Source organism: Protopterus annectens, chromosome 2.part0, assembly GCF_019279795.1.
Source record: "Protopterus annectens isolate FY-2018-M chromosome 2.part0, PAN1.0, whole genome shotgun sequence".
NCBI lineage: Eukaryota > Metazoa > Chordata > Ceratodontiformes > Protopteridae > Protopterus > Protopterus annectens.
The window spans coordinates 1,254,045,763-1,254,065,322 of NC_056728.1; the positions used below are offsets into that span (position 1 = coordinate 1,254,045,763).

At 42.0% G+C, this 19,560-nt stretch overlaps 1 protein-coding gene across 3 annotated transcripts in view; it reads left to right on the forward strand.

The window, feature by feature from the left end:
* FIP1L1 (factor interacting with PAPOLA and CPSF1) overlaps nt 1-19,560 on the forward strand; it is a gene marked incomplete in the record, with an annotated part of 1,650,449 nt that overhangs the window by 1,429,127 nt on the left and 201,762 nt on the right. For all 3 annotated transcript variants that reach the window (XM_044061425.1, XM_044061426.1, XM_044061427.1), the window contains 1 exon segment: nt 9,162-9,317. In XM_044061425.1, coding sequence (XP_043917360.1) covers nt 9,162-9,317 — 156 coding nt within the window.

The window sequence follows — 19,560 nt, forward strand, 5'->3', positions numbered from 1 at the left end:
CTATTATCACATACCGATACATCAGGCGTCCAGGAGGTATCTGCGCTTCAGCCTGGGAGACAGTCATTTCCAATTTTGTGCACTGCCCTTTGGTCTCACCACAGCCCCAGGGTGTTCACCAAGTGTTTGGCAGTAGTGACTGCTCACCTGAGGAGTCTCGGATTCCAAGTGTTTCCCTATCTGGACGACTGGCTCCTGACTGCCACCACCAGGCATCTACTACTAGAGAACCTACAAGACACCATCTCCCTGGGTGCTTCCCTGGGAATTACATTCAACTGGTCAAAGTCTGTCTTGCTGCCTTCTCAGCACATAAGATTCATAGGAGCAGAGATAGACTCAAAATTAATGCGAATCTTCCTTCCTACCGAAAGGATACAAACATTACAAGATAAAGTCCGAGCCCTGCTTCTAAGATCCAAAGCCCCAGCCAGGATGGTCCTGCAACTTTTAGGTTCAATGTCTACCACGGTTCTCCTAGTTCCTCTGGCAAGGTTGCACATGAGGATTCTCCAGTGGCTATTATCGACACAATGGTCTTTTCAGGATCTCCCCCTCAATCATCACATACTGATTACAGAAACGTGCAAACGGGACCTCCGCTGGTGGCCTCTGCCATCCAATCTGAATCAGGGAAGACCCTTTGTTATACCCCCTCCGGTGGCCACCTTGACAACGGATGCCTCCCAGACGGGGTGGGGGGGGCATTGTCTGTGCAGGTCAGTTCAAGGTTCTTGGCTTCCAAACGAAACATTTCTCCATATCAATGTGTTGGAAATGAGGGCTGTACTTCTGTCCCTACAAGCCCTCCACAAGTTTCTCCCTCAAGGCATTATCGCCATCCACACAGACAACATGTCGGTGGTCTGGTATCTAAACAAACAGGGAGGGACCAGATCTTACCCCCTTTGCAGAGAGGCCATGAGGGTGTGGGAATGGGCAGTGGCTACCAAGCGCTTCCTGGTAGCGACCCACATTCCAGGAAAATCCAATGTATTAGCAGACAGACTGAGCAGGACTATTCTCTCTCCTCACGAGTGGTCTCTGAATGAAACAGTAGCAGCTCAGATTTTCAAAAGGTGGGGACTCCGTGCTGCGACCTGTTTGCAACACCACAAACACAAGTGCAAAGGTTCTTTTCCTTGACCCAGCGTCAAGGGAGACAGCTACGGATGCTCTAGTCCAACCTTGGCCAACAGGACTGCTTTATGCTTTCCCTCCGATTCCACTCCTCCCCAAAGTCATCCAGAAAGCTTCCCAATTGGGGTCCACAATGATTCTAATTGCCCGTACTGGCCTCGTCAGGTATGGTTCCCCTACCTACAGAAATATACCCTGGACGGTCCTTGGTTCTTGGATCTAGTTCGGACCTTCTGGTTCATCAGTCGGGACAACAGCACCAGTCCCTTCACACTTTGAAATTAACAGCTTGGCTCCTCCTCTTCCGACTTTAGTCAGAAATCACACCTTGGACCGGAAGTTATTCACATTTTATCTTCAGCCCACAAACCCACCACTAAGAAATTGTATCACAGTAAGTGGAAGAGGTTTGCTATCTGGGCTCAACTCAGAGGCTTAGACCCTATTACTGCCCGATACCAGAGGTCTTGAAATTTTTAACATCCTTGTTTAATCAAGGATCTTCAGTCTCTACTATTAAAGTCCAACTAGCAGCTATCTCCAAATTTCACGATTCCATAGACCCACCATTGATGAGCAGCAGATTATGTAAAACTTTCATGAAAGGTGCTGTGCTTTTAAGACCCCCAGTTTTCCATCCTGCGCCTCCGTGGGATCTTGATTTGGTACCGTGCCTTAACATCTTCCCCCTTTGAACCGGCTGCTACATGTGATTTGAAATATCTGTCTTGGAAAACTGCCTTCTTAATTGCAATTACCTCTGCAAGAAGAGTTTCAGAACTTCAAGCCCTATCTATCAAACCACCGTACTTGATTTTTCACAAGGATAGAGTACCACTTAGGCCTAATCCATCTTTTGTCCCAAAAGTTTGTTCCAATCTCTGTCTCCAACAGTCTTTAGAGCTACCAGTTTTCTTTCCAAAATTTTCAAACAAAGCGGAATACACCTTCCATACATTGGATGTTCACAGGCAATTGCGCTTCTATCTAGATAGGACTCAACAAATTCGAAAAACAGATCAATTGTTGGTGTCCTTTTCAGATAATAAACTGGGTAAAACCATCACTAAAGCTACTATTGCCAAATGGATCAGAGATTGCATAACTCAGGCTTATTCCTCTTCAAATAAACAACTTACAACTTCTGTCAAAGCTCACTCTACTAGAGCTATGGCTACCTCTATTGCATTCCATTCCAAGCTCGCTATTTCTGAGATTTGTGCTGCGGCTACTTGGTCCAACCCGCACACTTTCATTTCCCACTATAAATTGGATGTGGCATCTAAAGGGCGAGCATCATTTGGTTCCACGGTACTCAGGAGTGTTTTCCAGTGAGCCACCCAGGATTTAGGTGCTAGGGACACTGTCCCATCAGTCAGAATGTAGGCGAGATAGGATCACATAACATCTTTTAGTTATGTACTCACCATAACTTCAGATGTTTGGGATCCATCTCGCCTACATTCGTAATACCCACCCTACTTCCCCCTGCCTTGGAGATCAGAAGAGATTGAACGGTTTGAGTTCTACTGTTTATCTTGTATCATCTGTCAATGTTATATAAGCAGTGCATGCGTGTGTGCATGTATGCGGACAAACTAGATCTGGGGGACTGGTAGTGGTGCATCCTGGGATATAGTAAGCTCAGCCAATAAGAGACTTCGTTCTTTGGCATAAGCGTGCCGAGTCGGAGCCAAGGATCGGCTCCGAACCCATCAGTCAGAATGTAGGCGAGATGGATCCCAAACATCTGAAGTTATGGTGAGTACATAACTAAAAGTTAATAATTGTATAACGTGTGGGAAACAAATACCTCATAAAGATTTTCACTCTTACTGTCTACCTTGCTTAGGCCCTGACCACGACGTTTCTTGTTGTCGGTTCTGTGCCAGGTTCAACTCTCGTACTATCAAGCGCAGGTACGATTGGGCTTTAAATTATTTTGGCAGACGCTTCAATTATAGAATGTCGTCGGACACTACCGGAATTCAAAAGAAGCGCAAAGACAAAGACAGGCCTCCGAGGTCCAAATAGGACTCGTTGCAGCTGGAGCCAGCGTCTGGTTCGGCTGTCGTCAGTGAGGTGCTTTTGCAGCCCCTGTCGTCCGCCACTTCTGAACCGATGGCCGATACGGACTCCCATGGGGAGCCATCAAGGCCCACTATTTTAACTGCTGCAGGACCTTCGGATGTCGCTCCTTCAGATGGGTCCGGAACCGCTGTGCAGGTACCGGCTTCTGAGGGGGTTTTCAGGCCTACTCACATCACTATTTCAAAGGCAAAGACAAAGACTCCTGTTAAGTCTAAAGTTCCTGCCCAAGCTGCTTCTGAATCTACTCCCAGGACACAGAAGCAATTATTAAAGATGGCTGAAGATTTGCTTACAATGATGGGTTCTCACCCCCCTCCTGAGAAAAGGCCTCGACAGGATGTTACTCTGGATTCCTCTGACCAGGCTTCTGTATCTTCTGTTTCTTCCTCAGATCAGGACTATTCCTTTCCTCCTTATGAGGATTTGGATGCTGAGGACTCTTTACCCTCGGCCTCTCCGCCTGAGGATTTCTCTTTTGGGGAAACCTTGCATGAGATGAGGGAACATTTTCATTGGGAAGGACAGGAGTCTTCTGCTTCCAAGAAGAGGCTTAGGGAATTTCTTCTTCTTCCTCAGCATAGGCCTTTAGCTATCCCTCCTGTTTTGGACATTGTAGATGATGCTTTTTCTGAGGCTAATTTGAATCCTGATTCCATGCCTCCTGCTCCTTCTAAGCCTGATAGATTTTATAGGGTTCCTGACTCTCATTTATTCTTATTTAAAACCCTTCTGGATCCTGAAACTATTTCTCAGGGCTCTAAGGCTGCTAAGGTTGCTACTTCTAAAAATCCTATATCCTCTGAGAAGGATTCTCGTGCTTTAGACAGGCCGGGAAAAAGGTATATACTTCTGCTACCCTGTCTGTAAGGGCTTTAAATTGCCAGTTTCATATGTTTAAGTATCAGCAATTTCTTTTGTCTGTTTTAAAGCAAAAGCTTGCTTCCCTTCCTGCTTGTGCAGAGGATAAGGAACTTCAGGATGTCTTGCATGCTACTGAACAAGTGAACAAACATAGTTTACATTGTGGTTTTGATGCTTTGGATGCTTCTTGCAGGGCTGCAGCCTCTGGTACTGTTATCAGGAGACATGCCTGGCTTCGTGAACAAAGTTTACCTGAACAGGTTAAGGCTAAGTTATTAGATGCCCCTGTTCAACATGATGTTCTTTTTGGATCCAAGGCTGAGGAAGTTATTAAAAAGATGGAAGAAAAGGCAAAGTCTATGCAGACTGTAAAAGATTTCTTGCAAGTTTAGCCTCCTAGATTTTCCAGGAATTGGCCCTCTAAAAATTGGTCCTTTCCCACGTCTGACAGGCCTCAAAGGGGAAAATATAGACGCTCCAGAGGTCGTGGTCAAGGTCAGGCCTCTTACAGATCTAGACAATGGACTGCTTCTTCACCTAGAAGGGGAGAAGACAGATCCCAATCTCAAAGAAAGCAAACTCAATGACTCTCTCGGTTGGGCTACAGGACCCCTTCACCTGGATGCCCCTCTCGGAGGAAAACTGTCTCTTTTACAGAAATTGGACTCATATTACCCAGGACAGATGGGTATTGGACGTGATTTTAAAGGGTTACAAATTCCACTTTCACACTTTGCCAAGGGCTCACGGTTGGCCAGATCTGCCAAAACATCAATGGTCAGAGGCCTTAAATCAAGTGGATGCTCTTCTGGCCATGAGAGCCATAGAGCCTGTTCCACTCTCGGAGATGGGAAAAGGTTTTTATTCAAGACTGTTTCTGGTTCCAAGAAAACAAAACTCATGGAGACCTATTCTGGACCTTTCTCTGTTAAACACCTTTTTGGAAATTCCAAAATTCAAGATGCTTACTCTGCAGCAACTGATTCCAATGCTCTCTCAGGACGCCTGGATGGTGACATTGGACTTAAAGGAAGCCTACTTCCACATTCCCATCAGGCAGGAACGCAGGAAATTCCTCAGGTTCAAGGCAGGTTCGAGGCACTTTCAATTCTCTGTACTGCCCTTTGGTTTATCTACTGCGCCCAGAGTCTTTACCAAGTGCCTGGCACCAGTAGTGGCTTACTGCAGACTTCAGGGGATCCAGATTTACCCCTATTTGGACGACTGCCTTATTCAGGCAGACAGCAAAGATCTTCTACTTCAACATCTGGACTTTGTTCAACGTCTTCTCCTACTGGGATTCTCAGTGAACACAAAAAAGTCACATTTGATCCCTTCTCAACAAATGGTATTCTTGGGAGCCCTCTTAAATACAACCTTACAAAGGGCCTTCCTCACTCCAGAAAAACAAACTCAGCTGGCTTCTACTTTCAGCACCTTAGCAACTCTATCTCAGCTCACTGCAAGGAAATTCCTGCAGGCTCTGGGCTACATGGCTTCCTGCATTCTGTTGATTCCAAACGCAAGGCTTCATATGAGAAAGCTTCAATGGTATCTGAAAAGTGTGTGGTCACAGCATTACCACGATCTGGATATTCTGATTCCTCTGATCCCCTGCCTTCAGAGGGAGTTCCTCTGGTGGTCCAGGGTATGCGCTTTAAACGAAGGAAAGCCTTTTCGTCTACCTCAACCTACTCAAATCCTAACCATGGACGCCTCGGATTATGCTTGGGGAGCACGCTTTCTAGACAATTGCCAGCAGGGAACCTGGACAAAGGACCATCTTCACTGGCACATCAATCTGAAGGAAATGTTGGCAGTTCAAAATGCCCTTCTAGCCTTCAAGAACCTTTTGCAACCAGGGCCTCTGCTAATTCGCACAGACAACACCACGGTCATGTGGTACATCAACAAGCAGGGGGGTTCTCATTCGTACCCCCTTTGCAGACTAGCTATGGCTTTATGGGACACAGCTCTAAAATTGAATCTACATCTCCAGGCTCAATTCATTCCAGGGGAACAGAATCTCTTAGCAAACAGCCTGAGCAGAAACATTTCAGATCCTCACGAATGGATGCTAGACACCAACTTATTCAACAGGATTACTGCAGTTTGGGGATGTCCCCAGATAGATCTGTTTGCATCCCATCTCAATCATCAGCTGCCTCGCTTTTGCACCAGGTCCTTCCACAAAACAGCTTGGAGAGTGGATGCCCTGTCCTTCAGCTGGAGAAGCCTTTCAGGATATGCCTTCCCTCCTCTTCCTCTACTACCTCGGGTATTACTGAAGATAAAACAGGACAAGCCCAAGTTCATCATCTTGATTGCTCCAAATTGGCCTCGACAGTTTTGGTATCCAACTTTAAAGCACCTGTTCTTGGGGCCTCCTTGGATTCTCCCTCTGAACCCTTCGCTTCTGTCCCAGCATCAGGGTCAGTTACTACATTCCAATCTCAAGACCCTTTGCCTGGCAGCTTGGCTCTTCAAAGGAATTTGATTTCCTCTACTCTTCCCAAACAAGTTTTGGATGTTCTTCTGGAAGCTAGACGGCCTAGCACTAGGAAATCCTATGCCTCTAAATGGAAGAGGTTTTGTATTTGGATGCAGGACCGAGGCTCGGATCCTCTGGTACCTGATCTCTCTTCTATTTTGCTTTACCTTTCGGAACTTTTATCCATTAAGATTCATGCTTCTGCTATTTCTGCTCATTTCAGTTCTGATCCTCCTGTTTTTTCTCATCCTTTGTTGAAGCAATTCTTGAGAGGGGCTAAAAATTTGCGGCCTCCCAGGACCCCTCCTGTCCCTGCCTGGGATCTTAATTATGTTTTAGAAAAACTTACTTTGCCTCCTTTTGAGCCTGCTGCATCTTCAGATATTAAGTTTTTATCTTGGAAGACTGTTCTTTTATTAGCATTGACCTCTGCCAGAAGGGTCTCAGAGTTGCAAGCTCTCATGGCTGTGGAACCATACCTTATTTTCCATCAGGACAGAGTATCCTTGAGGACCAATCCTACTTTCATGCCTAAGGTGATTTCGAAAGTGGCTTTAAATCAGACAATTCACCTTCCTACTTTCTTTCCAAATCCTCAAAATAAAGGGGAAAGGATTTTGCATTCATTAGATGTGCACAGACGATTTTACCTGGACAAGACTAAAGAGTTCAGAAAGTCTAATCAATTGTTTGTTTCTTTTGCCTCCAGTTCTCTTGGAAAACCTATTTCTAAACAAACTATTTCCAAATGGATTGCTTATGGAATCAGATTTTGTTACACTCATCATGGGAAACAGTTTCCAGGTACCATTAGAAGTCATTCTACTAGAGCAGCTGCCACTTCTACAGCTTTCCTCAGAGGAGTCCCTACCAAGGATATCTTGGAAGCTGCCACTTGGAGTTCTGTGCATACCTTTTCCAAGCACTACAATCTCCCTCTGTTTTCTAAGACCAGGGCAGGCTTTGCCTCTGCTGTTTTTCAGGGTATTCTTGCCTCCCCTTCTTCTATCTAAAGCCTCCTCCCCTTTTACACTGCTTTGGGATTCCACCCTACAGTTATGACTGCAACAGTGAAACACGAAGAACATAGTACAGTTGTGTACACCTACCATAAATGTAGATGTTCGAGTGTCTTCACTGTTGCAGTCGGATTTCCTCCCTCCTATCCCTCTTTTTCTCCCTTTTCCTTTTTTGTGGTGTATTTGTGTTTCCTTGTTGGATTCATTTTTGTTTTGTTGGGGACTTCTGACATCTAGGGCAAGAAAGGCTGGAGAAGATGGCGTCGGCTGAGGGCTATGTACCAGAGCGTACTGACGTCAGGGTACTAGCTTGTACAACCGACGCCGGACCCAGACTTTGGGATTCTGGCCGACCTCGGGCTGCCTGCCGGCAGGAGCACCCTACAGTTATGACTGCAACAGTGAAGACACTCGAACATCTACATTTATGGTAGGTGTACACAACTGTACTTTTTCCCTACCTCACAAAATGAAAGTCCAGTTCTGTAGATTGCTACAGTAAGTGTTTGAATTTTCCACATTTTCTGCTAGGGTACTCAGTGTTCTTTGTAATAAGTTATACAACATGCTGGATAATTTGCCTCAGTATCATTTCCAGATGGCAGTGATGTCAGTCTGTAACCACACATTGAGCCTGTTGCAAAATTATGTAGATGAAGTATCAGAAGCATACCTCTCAACTTCTTAGTGCAGAAAATCTGTACAAAGTTTAAAATAATGGGGGCACAAAGGACCTAAAATCATGGCAAATTTGAAATATTGCTCCTATAAGCTTAGAGAGTCGTTATTTATTGACTTCAGTCTTCAGTGATTTGCCAGAAAACCACAAATTTTACGAGGAACAGACCAAAAATATGTGGTGAAAATCTGGACAGTTGATGGGTATGATCAGAAGCAGTAGATGCCAGTGTCACAGACTACCGTCATATCTCGCCATGGCTTACAGACTGAGCCAATAACTTTAAAGCATCTTTTCTGACTGCCCCCTTTAATGACCGTGACCTTTCTAGGTTGCATCTGAGGGGAACTATTTCAAAAATGTAAGACTCTCATGGCTGTGGATATTGGTTTTGCACAGCAGATGTTTGCCAGGACTCAGTGGGAGGAGTGCAGTGGTAAGTACTTACTTATTCCCTTGAAGATCTGGTGTTACGTAGATACCTTTGAAAAATTTTTGGTTGGTGCATGTTCATTAACACATGCAATAACTTTTTGGAATGCGATGCTGATCATTTTCAAGCGTTTTGCTCTGTTGTACTACAGAACACTAGGTAAAGTGCATGTCCAGTGGGAAGGCAGGCTGCTTTCCTTTCTAAGTATGGGTTCTAATTTTATTGGCAGGAAGTACCCACACATAATGAAATACATTCTCAGCTTCTGTAGAACTTGGTTTGCTTTTATGTCGAGTTCCTTACTTTACTGTACTTTACAGTCACTGTGTAGCTAGTCTTGTCTTTGATTACTCTTACTGCTTTTTCATATTTTTCTGTAACTTTTGCTTCCTTATTCATGTGGAAATTTTTTTTTTTTATTTAGTCAATATGTTTTTATTTTTGCAGTGAAGATGAAAGATATAGATATAGAGAATATGCAGAAAGAGGTTATGAACGACACAGGACAAGCAGAGAAAGAGTAAGCAGAGAAAAAGAGGAGAGGCACAGAGAAAGAAGACATCGAGATAAGGAAGAGGCTCCAAGGCACAAATCTTCTCGAAGGTAGTATAAATAATTTTATATAATTATAAGTATTTAACTGTGTTCTCCTGTTGCAGCAATTACCACCTATGAGTCATTACTTATTTTTATTAAAATAAAAATTATATTTTCCATAGTAAGAAAAATACATTTTCATTGTAAGAAATTTTGTAAGCAGTTTCCTCATCCAGATCTTTTCAGTAGTAGGACCAGCTTTACAAGAGTGTGGCCACAATCTAGACCCACAATCATTAAATGGAGCCCGCTTGTGAATGAGAGCATATCCTGTAAACTCAGTTGTTTTTTGACAGCCAAACTCAAATGCTGCTCCTTCGACCCTCTTTGATGCATCTCTGATTAGGTTCTTTTTGCCTTTTGCTCTAGTTCATTATTTTTTTCTGTAGGGTATGGGCGGCCATGGTGGTGCAATGGTTAGCATTGTCGCCTCACAGCAAGAGGTTCTCCGGTTCGATCCTCTGCTGGTGTGCCTTCTGTGCGAAGTCTGCATGTCCTCCCTGTGGTCACGTGGGTTTCCTCCGGGTGCTCCGGTTTCCTCCCGCATCCCAAAGACATGCTGTAGGTGGATTGGACACTCCAAATTGGCCCTAGGTGTGTGTGTGTGTGTGTGTGTGTGTGTGTGTGTGTGTGTGTGTGTGTGTGTGTGTGTGCTTTCAGTGGAAGGTTGGGCGCCGGGCTGGCAACTCGACACAGTAAAACTCCACTGCCAATCATGAGCGGACAGGTGATCCGCTGTGGCAACCCCTAACCAGGAAAAGCCGAAAGAAGAAGTAAGTAGTCATGGTGTTAGGGGTATATATTTTCTGCATTGAGAATGCAGTGATACCTGTACATCACTGTTAGAGCACGTCTACTCCTGTGTCCTCTTGTTTCTTTGCTGCTACTCCCACAGGTCATACCTCAAACTTTACCCACGTAAATGAGTATGTCTTGTGCTAGATGTAAAAAAAAAAAAAAAAACACACACACACACCTGATCCTACAGGCAGTGTGTGTGTGTTACCAAATCAAGTCCAGATCAACATAACATTTCCTTTGCTTTGGGGAAGAACCATGGCATGAAATACTATGCTGTATTTGACAATGGTTCAACTCTGTCACCTCCAGATATCGGGGAGAGAGAGTAGCTTCCAGTTTACCCTTTACTAACTTGTGGAAGACAGGGATTGAAGGATGTCCTTCTTTTCTAATGTTGCAGTATTCTTTACATATGGGTATACTCCGCCTCAAGCAACATGACGTCCGGTCAGCATACAACAGCTTTCATCTGCTGCAAGTACATGGGATATTGCACGTATGGCTGGTTGAACGTGAGCCATAGAAGGACGTCTGCATGTACAATCCTCAGAACTTTCCTTCTGCCATTTGGAATGCTTGATTCATATGTCAGTCTGTTGCTTGTTTCCATTTGTTGCTTCCAGATAAGTGCCTCTTTGGGGTTTCATTTTTTATTGGTACTGATTTTTTTGTTTAGTTCATTTCTTATCCTGGAAGGGCAAGTGTAGGTGTGGAAGGCAAATTACCCATAAGGACAGCCACGATATCTGTGTGTTTTGTTTAGGCCCTAATCACGACCACTGTTCCTGTGCTATTTGTCAGGCCTTTGTCCTAAAGACTTTGAGAAACCATCTTTCGGCTTTGAGCCTATAGTTAGAGAATCAGTGTTTGAAATGATTAGCTAAAGACTTTATGGAGGGTTCCCCAACAATCAACTAGTGAAAACCCAACGATACAAAAAAATCCTTCAAGGCAAGTAGGAAACAAATCACAGGAAATTTATTATGAAGCGCTTTTCGTCATTCACGGTGGAATGACTTCAGATAAGTTACAATAAATAAATCCCAGTATTTATACACAACAATCCCATTCACACAATCAGCTAATTAACCAGTTAATTAGTAAAAGCACTGGTTAAAGAAAATAGTTCACTTATACAAAATTGAAATATGATATCCTACAGCTCACTCAAAACCACATGTAGTTTACATAAATTATACTAAAAAAAAAAAAATATATATATATATATATATATATATATATAAATTATATATGTATATAAGTACTTTAAAATTACTACTACTGTTATTTCATAAGAACTAGAAATCATATATTTAAGCCAAAAACATTTACCGTAAAAATACATATCAAATAACAATAAATATATTAAAATTCAGCCCATTAAGAAACAATAAATGGTTCAAATCTATCTGTTCAAGCTTCTAAGTTTTAAAAGGCATGCTATATTGCAATGCTCATTTAAACCTGGTTCAAAAAAGGCATTAGTCCTAAACTGCCATGAAAGTTCACATTCCTCCAATAATAAATTAAAAGGACCTCTTCTACTATCTGGTTCTATTTGGTCTAGTCCTATAAATTTAAACTGATGGTTAGGGAAGGATATGATATGCCTTGCCAAGGCATTTTCAGTTTTCAGTTTAGAAATGGCATTCACATGTTCGTAAATTCTCTCACGAAGACGTCTTTCGGTCTTCCCTATATAGAAACATGTGCAGTTAGAACATAAAGCAGCATAAACAACAGATTTGGAATTACAATTCAATCTATGATTTAATTTATATAATGTATTGTTAATACTATGTTTGCTGCCACTTTTAATATATTTACAAATATTACAGCTTCCACACCTAAAAGTACCCATTTCTTTGCCTTTATCCTTTATTACCTTACTTTCTAGTAGTGTTTTTAGGTTTTTCCCTTTTCTGAAGGTAATTTTGGGTCTGTCACAAAACATATCAGCACATTTTTTATCTAATGCCAGAATACTCCAATTTTTATGCAATATTTCCCTTATAATATGGCTTTCAAGGCTAAATGTCATAATATATCTGCTACAGAAGGTGTTATTGGAAGCTGAGTTACTATAGACAGTTGTGTCATCAGTGTTAATGACACACATTTGCATTAGATAGCCTAGTGTTACAGCTAGTATCTAAATGATAAGATTCAACCATACCTAACTCATTAGCATCGGCAGTAACAGGACAGGTCCTAGTTCTCAAAATGGGTAAAATAACCCCATTATGGAGGGTTCTTTGGGTCCTTCGGCCAAGCCAACTTTCAAGAGGAAGGTCAGTAAGCACAGGCCTGAATCCTGTTACACTGCACCTCTTTCCACCGATGTATCCCTTGAGGTTAGTGAAAACCCAAAGGTACGTTCGGAGGTTGGGTCTGATTCTTTAGCAGGTACAACCCTGAGGCAGTTAGAGAATCCGATCTAGGCATGTTCTCAGAGGCAGTGCAGATGTCCATTTCTGATGGACATGGGGAACCACAACTTGTGTTGAAAGGGTCCAGCGACATAATTCACACTCTAGTTAGGGAAGAGGCCCCATTGTCAGTCGTTGAAGGCAGGCCTACGTCGTGTCATTCTATTTGCCATCAAGCAGAGATGCATGTTAAGAAAAACAGAGAACAAGACATCTTCCAGCCCCTACTTTGACCCAGTCTAACTGGGATACTTTTTTCACAGGGATTGATTAAGGCTGTAATGGCTGTTAAGCCTTCCACTGTTGTTTCAGTTCCCTCTTTTACTTCTTCCCCTGTTAGGATGATTAGGGAACAGGAGTTCTCAGAGGAGGAGTCTTCATCTGATGAGGAGGCTTTGGTACATTCAACTCAAATTACATCCCCTTTAGAATACGCTTCCCTTGAGGAAGAATCCGATGTAGCTGATTCTCCAGTGTAAGAGAGATCTTTTTGGGGACTTCTGTCAGGTCTCTGAGGTGCAAAAAAGGTATTATGACCTTTTACAAATGGAATCTCCTTCTCTGTCTGTCATGCCACCTGTTTTGACAGCATTTTTGCATGCTTTCTCTTCTGCTTCTAAGGCCCTGGATTAACAGGCTCCTGCTGCTAAAAGGCCTGACAGATTTTATAAGGTGCCTGACTATTGCAGATTCTTTTACAAATGTCCTTCAGGTGATCCAGCTGTGGTATCCATTGCCTGTGACAAATCCTCTAGGTTAACGTCTTCTAAACTTCTTCCTTTACCTAAGTAGAGCAAAATAATGGAAAGACTTGGGAAGAAGGTTTAGACTTGTGCCACTAGCCTTCCAAGCCATAAACCATCAAACACACATGTCTAGGTGTTTCTTGGCTCTTCTTTCTCAGGCCTGTCAAGCTCTTTCAGAGCTTCTGGATTCTGACATTAAAAGTCCGGTTATGTCCCTTTCAGGAGCTTCCTCTCAAGTGGCTAGACACTCAAGTCAAATGCAGTTATGATGCAGCAGATGCATCATCTAGAGCAGCTGCTTCTGGTTGTCCTTAGAAAGTGTTCTTGGTTGAGCCTTCAACCACTGCCAGCTGACATCAAAGCAAAACTGATGGATGCTCCTCTAGATAGCAGTGCTCTCTTTGGTGCAAATTTATTTCTTTACAAGAAAAGGGAAAATAACTTCAGGACTTGAAACACATTTTAGTGTCGCCTGTCCCTAAATTCCACAGAAATTTTCCTTCCAAGACCTCTTTTGTTAGAAAACGGACACATCCATATCGTCATTTTCCTCCTCTTTCAGAACTAAGAAAACGTAGACCTTCTCAGCCTGACTACTCATTCTGGTCCCACTTCTCAGCAGCCTTTTCCATGTATGCCAGGTAGTCTGTGACTACCAACCACTTCCAAATCTTACTCCTCTTTCTCTTCATTTGTCCCCCTCTCTTCCAGCTTGGTCAAGTATAACTTATGATTTCTGGGTTCTCTCTGTTATCCAGCATGGATGTTTCATGACTTGGAAAAACCTTCCTCCTCTCAGTGGCATTCCTCAACCTCCGCCATATCAGTTGGATTGGTTTCCACAAGTTCTAAAAGAATTAGTTTCTCAGGGAGCAATTCAGCCTGTTCCTCTAGACCAAAGGGAAAGGAGGTTTACTCAAGAATGTTTCCTGTGCCCAGAAAGGATGGTCCTTGAGGGCCCATTCTGGATCTTTCCCATTTAAACACTTTTCTAAAAGTTCCAACTTTTCACATGCTATCTTTACAGACCTTGCTTCCTTTCATTCCTCTTCAGGCCTACATGGCCTCTATGGGCATCAAGGATGCCTACCTTCACATTCCTATCCAGCCTCTTTACAGGAAATTTTTTTGTTTCTCTATAGCTTTCTTGCACTTTACCCCAAGGGTATTCACGAAATGTTTGACCTTTGTAATTGCTTATTTCAGGGTCAGAGGTATTCAGGTATATTCATACCTGGACAGTCTCCTTTTTCTGGCTCTTCTTCCAGAGCAGTTAGTTCAAAATCTGTGGTTTGCCATCCCTTTCCTCCAAAGGTTGGGATTCACAATACATTTTAAAAATTCATTTATTTTCCCTTCTGAGATCACATTTTCCTAGGGTGCAGACTAAGAACAGATCTCATGATGGCTTTCCTACCATCAAAAACCATTGTCTCTTACTTTCTACTTCTGCAGTCTACTGTGTTTCTTCCATCTCTGCCAGGGAGTTTCTAAGACTACTGGGGTTTATACAATCCACAATACTTTTGGTGCCGCTAGCAAAACATGAAGTTTCAGTGGTGTCTAATGTCTGTTTGGATGCAGCATGCCCATCTTCTGTGGTTTGTACTTCCTTTTCTCTCATAACTGTAATCAGAGCTTCTTTGGTGGATTCATCAGTTTTCTTTGAATCCAGGCCTTCATTTTCATCAGGTTCAACCAATTCAAGAATTTTTCATAGATGCCTCAGACAGAGGTTGGGGGGGGGCAACTTTTGCATTGAAGAAGGTGTAGGGTTTCTGGTCCCCTTCTCAAAGGAAGGAGCATATCAATATAAAGGAAATGAGGGCTCTCATTCTGGCTCTACAGGCTTTCCATCCTCTGTTTCATCCAGTACCTGTGAAAATGTTTGCAAACAACACCATTCCTCTGATATGTAAATAAGCAGGGAGGGACAAAGTCATATATTCTTTGCAGGTTGGCCCTGATGGCTTGGAATTGGCAGTTCAGTACAAGGTGATACTTCAAGCAGTTTACATTTCATCCACTCAGAATTTTGTGGCAGACACTCTTAAGCATTGTGACGATGTTTGGTATTCCCAGCTATCCCATGACAAGTAGGACAGTGGATGTGTAACATATGCCAGCATAGCAATCTGAAATTTTGTAAAGAATTATGTCATTTGTATATCAGACTGATTTATACAGATGCTTATGTTGAAAAAATGTATTTGTAAAGCTGCTTGTGTTAAACATGCATCAACAGTGTGTCCTGCGGGAAAGAAAAAATATATACATTTGTATCAGACTGTACTGTTGTAACTGAGGAAATGTATGCATGTTAACAGAGGATACTGTAAGAGAAGAGGTTAATTTCAGTCCAGCTAACTTTGAAAACTAGTAAGAAATTAAATTACTTAATTTAGACCATAACAATTGTATCTTACAGTTCTTTCTGCGGCCAGAGACGAAATGTCTGTGCCAGAGAATGTTTTTAGCTCCTGTAGGAAGAGTTGGAAGTGTTTTATTGTTTTTATGACTTCCAGAAGCTGCAACAGATCTTAGCAAAGCCCCGAATGTGTGTATTATTGACACGCGTGCGAGATTCTTGGTGCTAGGAGAAGGGGTAACATGGGCACCAGATGTCAGATGACTAGATGTATGTGATGTCATTCTGTAATCCATCACTGAAGTGATGTTTTTAATACTAGATGAGACTGAAATCTCAGAGCACTCTGTTTTTGAAACATGACATTGAAGGACCCCTACCCTACTTCATATTGCCGTGCTCTGAGAAGTGACCAGAGAATAGTAATTCTTTAGATCAGTCAGGAGAATATAGTAAGATTAGTTTAATTAAGTACTATTTTTTTCTGTATCTGTGAGTCTATTCGTATGTGTTATTTTAATATTTCTTGTGACTGAAACTCTTGTGTTTATTGTAAAACAATATTTAGTAGTTTGATGCTCTTTTATTTATTATTAAAGATATTTAAACTTTTCATTGTGGCTGGTCCTTTAGAGACTTTTGTAACCTTTGAGAGTACTCCTATGCATTTGGTGGCTCTGTGGTCACTCCTGAAAGCCTTATTGCAGTGATCAAAACACTGCCATTTGTGTTAATATTAATTTCACTCAGTATAATTGGGTACCCTTGTAAGAACTTACAGTAGCTGGCTTTGGAGTGTCTGGTGGTAGTAGCTACCCTCTAGTCTGGGCAAAAAGGGGCATAGCTAATAAATCTGTGCCAGACTTTCCCATTGTGTGTGTGTGTCACCTACTTGGAGCAGGGACACAGAGCACTGGTTTCACAGAGAGAGTGGTGGAGGCCTTGTTTTGGAGACACTGCTGAGGACTCGACTCCATAGCTGTGCTAGGGGGGGGAGTCTTATTGGGGATATGGTGAGAGGGGGGGAAACCCTGCTCTGGACTGTGTATGTTCCCAGTGTGCTGTTAAGGGAAATTGTGCTTGATGCAGAGAGCTGTATCTGAAAATACTGTGTCTATTTTTTGTTTCTAGTGAATGCCCCTCTCAAGTGTCAGTGGTGAGGATTCAGGCTCCCTGATTACTGGCCCAGAGAGGGGGACATCACAAGCAGGTCCATAACTCAATCCCACAAATGGTTGCTTCACAAGGATGTGTTTCTAGACTTGGCCCATCAGTGGGGTATTCCTCTAGTGGATCTTTTTACCTCCCCTCTGAACAGACAGTGTCCGTTTTTTTTTTTTTGTGCCAGAGTCCCAGACCCCCTGTTTTGGAAGGTGAACATCATGTCTTTCTCATGGAAGGAATATGTTTCTTTATGCATCCCCCCCCCCTTTCCTCTCATTCAAAAAGTTCGCTCAAAATTCATCAGGACAAACCAAAAATCTTGCTGGTGACTCCTTTTTGGCCAAGACCGCATTGGTTCCCTCTTCTGCATTTAGCTAAGGGCAGGCATCACATGTTATATCACAGAGTGGACATTCTCATACAGGACAAGGGATCCCTACTTCATCCATATCTGTCAAGTTTACAATGGATTATGCGGGTGATAAACTTTTGATTACCTTCAGACACCTTTTTTTCTGAGGACATGCTTAGGTTACTGCAGGAGGCCAGAAAACCCAATAGTAGAAGATCTTATCTAAATGTGTTTCACATAATCTGAATCAACTTTCTGTGGATATCCGTGTTCTTTCCTACTTGTGTGAGTTACTTGAGAGTGGTTTGGCTTATTCCTTGGTGAAAGTTCACTTGTCAGCCATTGGTTCCACCTTTAGCTTCTAGACTGGAAGTAATACTTTTTCTCAAAGGCCATCCTTCACATTACTCCTCTCAGGAAATCATTTCCACCTCCTTGGTATTTTAATTATGTTTTAGAGAAGCTAACTGTGGCCCCTTTTGAACCTGCAGCTTCAGCTTCCTTAAAGATTTTGTACCTAGAAAACAATTATTTTACTAGCTTTAACCACTGTTAGGAGGGTTTCTGAGATTCAAGCTTTTGCTTCTCCATCTTTTCTCCTTTTTCATAAGGCTAGCTAGAGTCTGTTTGCATATTAATCTTTCTTTTATACCCAAGGTGGTCAATGAGTTGTCTTTCAATCTATTCAGTTGCCCACTTTCTTCCCATTTCCACAATCCTCCAGCGAAAGCATCTTACACACCTTGGATGTGCATAGACAACTCAGATTTTATTTAGGTAAAACCAAGGCTATCGGGAAATCTGATCAGCTTTTTGTTTCCTTTCCTCCCAGGGCTCTGGATTTGTCTGTTTCTAAGCAGCCTATTTTCCTCTTGAATTTCTAAGGCCATTTCGTTTTTTGTGTGTCATGGTAAGACTGTTCCTTTTCCTCTAAAGGCTCACTCCACTAGGTATGTGGCATCCTCTGGTGTGTTCTTTAAGGATTTGGATACCGACACTATTTTGGAAGCTGCCACTTGGTCTTCTGTTCGTATTTCCACCAAGCATTGCAAGCCAGATAGTATTTATAAATCTAGGGCTGGATTTGCTAGAGACATTATTCATGGCTTTGTAGATAGTTTCTCTGTTCCTTCCTCCTCCCAGGTTTCCTCCTAAGCTTTGGTACTCTTCCCATATGAAAAGAATGCTGCAACATTAGATTAGAGATATAGAACAGCTGTGTAAAATTTATCATAAAGTTAAATGTCCTTCTCTTCTGTGTTGCAGTATTCTGTCCTTCCCTCCTTCCCCCTATGCCTTGCCTTGGATGGCAGATTTTCATTTTTCCTTACACTGGTGTCCCATGTGTTAGGAGTACTGCAGCAGAGATCAGTAGGACAGCTACTACATCCGCTGCTCAAAGCGGAAGAAAACACAAGTTCTTCACTGTACCAATACCACAAACGAGTTTATTTTATAAAATACATAAAGGAATAAGGTTAAGCGCTTTCATCTACATAAAAGTAGACTTCATCAGAACAATTCCATTTTTCAAATGCCCCATTATATAGATGGTACTAACTAATCCATAACTTCTAACCTTAAACATCACATGAGTCAATTACCTATTTAAAGTGCTCTGCTCTCATTATTCATTCTTGTATTCCCATAGCCTCACATTAGCAATACAAATAAATATATTACAAAAGAATCCTAACTTTATACTAAGTACTGTGACCATTGAGCTAATAAATCTACTACTCTAAACTACAATTTACCTGTACATGTCTATTAAAACTAAATATTCAAACTAGTTAAAATGCATTGGCATAGGCTAACAATTAAAATATTTAATAAAAACATAATCTAAATGCAAGATATACATTTTTGAATAACAAAGTCAATGTACATTTTATAGGCCCATCATTCTGCTAATAATAATGTGTGGTCAAAAAAAACATGTTTATTAATTTGTATTCTCTAAAATGGGCTTAATGGATATACCCTCATTAATTCCAGGGTAAACTGATGCATTTAACTTAATCTGCCATCTAGTTTCCCTTTCCCCCAATCTCTTACGAATGTTACCTCCTCTTGGGTTAATTTTAACACTCTCTAATATTCCAAATTTAAAAGTGTTGCAGGTTATACTACCATTAAGGTGCCTCCACATAGCATTTTTCGTATCTTTTTTTATTGTACAATACCCATGATCATATATCCTATTCCTTAGGCACCTATCCGTCTTTCCCACGTAAAAACACGGGCATTTTGTACATTTGGCAAGATATATAACTGGGAGAACAAGGGCAGAACGAATTGGGTAAGAAAGTGAACATAGTCAAACAATGAAGTACATTACAGTTTAGGAGAGTTTAGTATATTTAACTATACACAGACGGAATTAAAT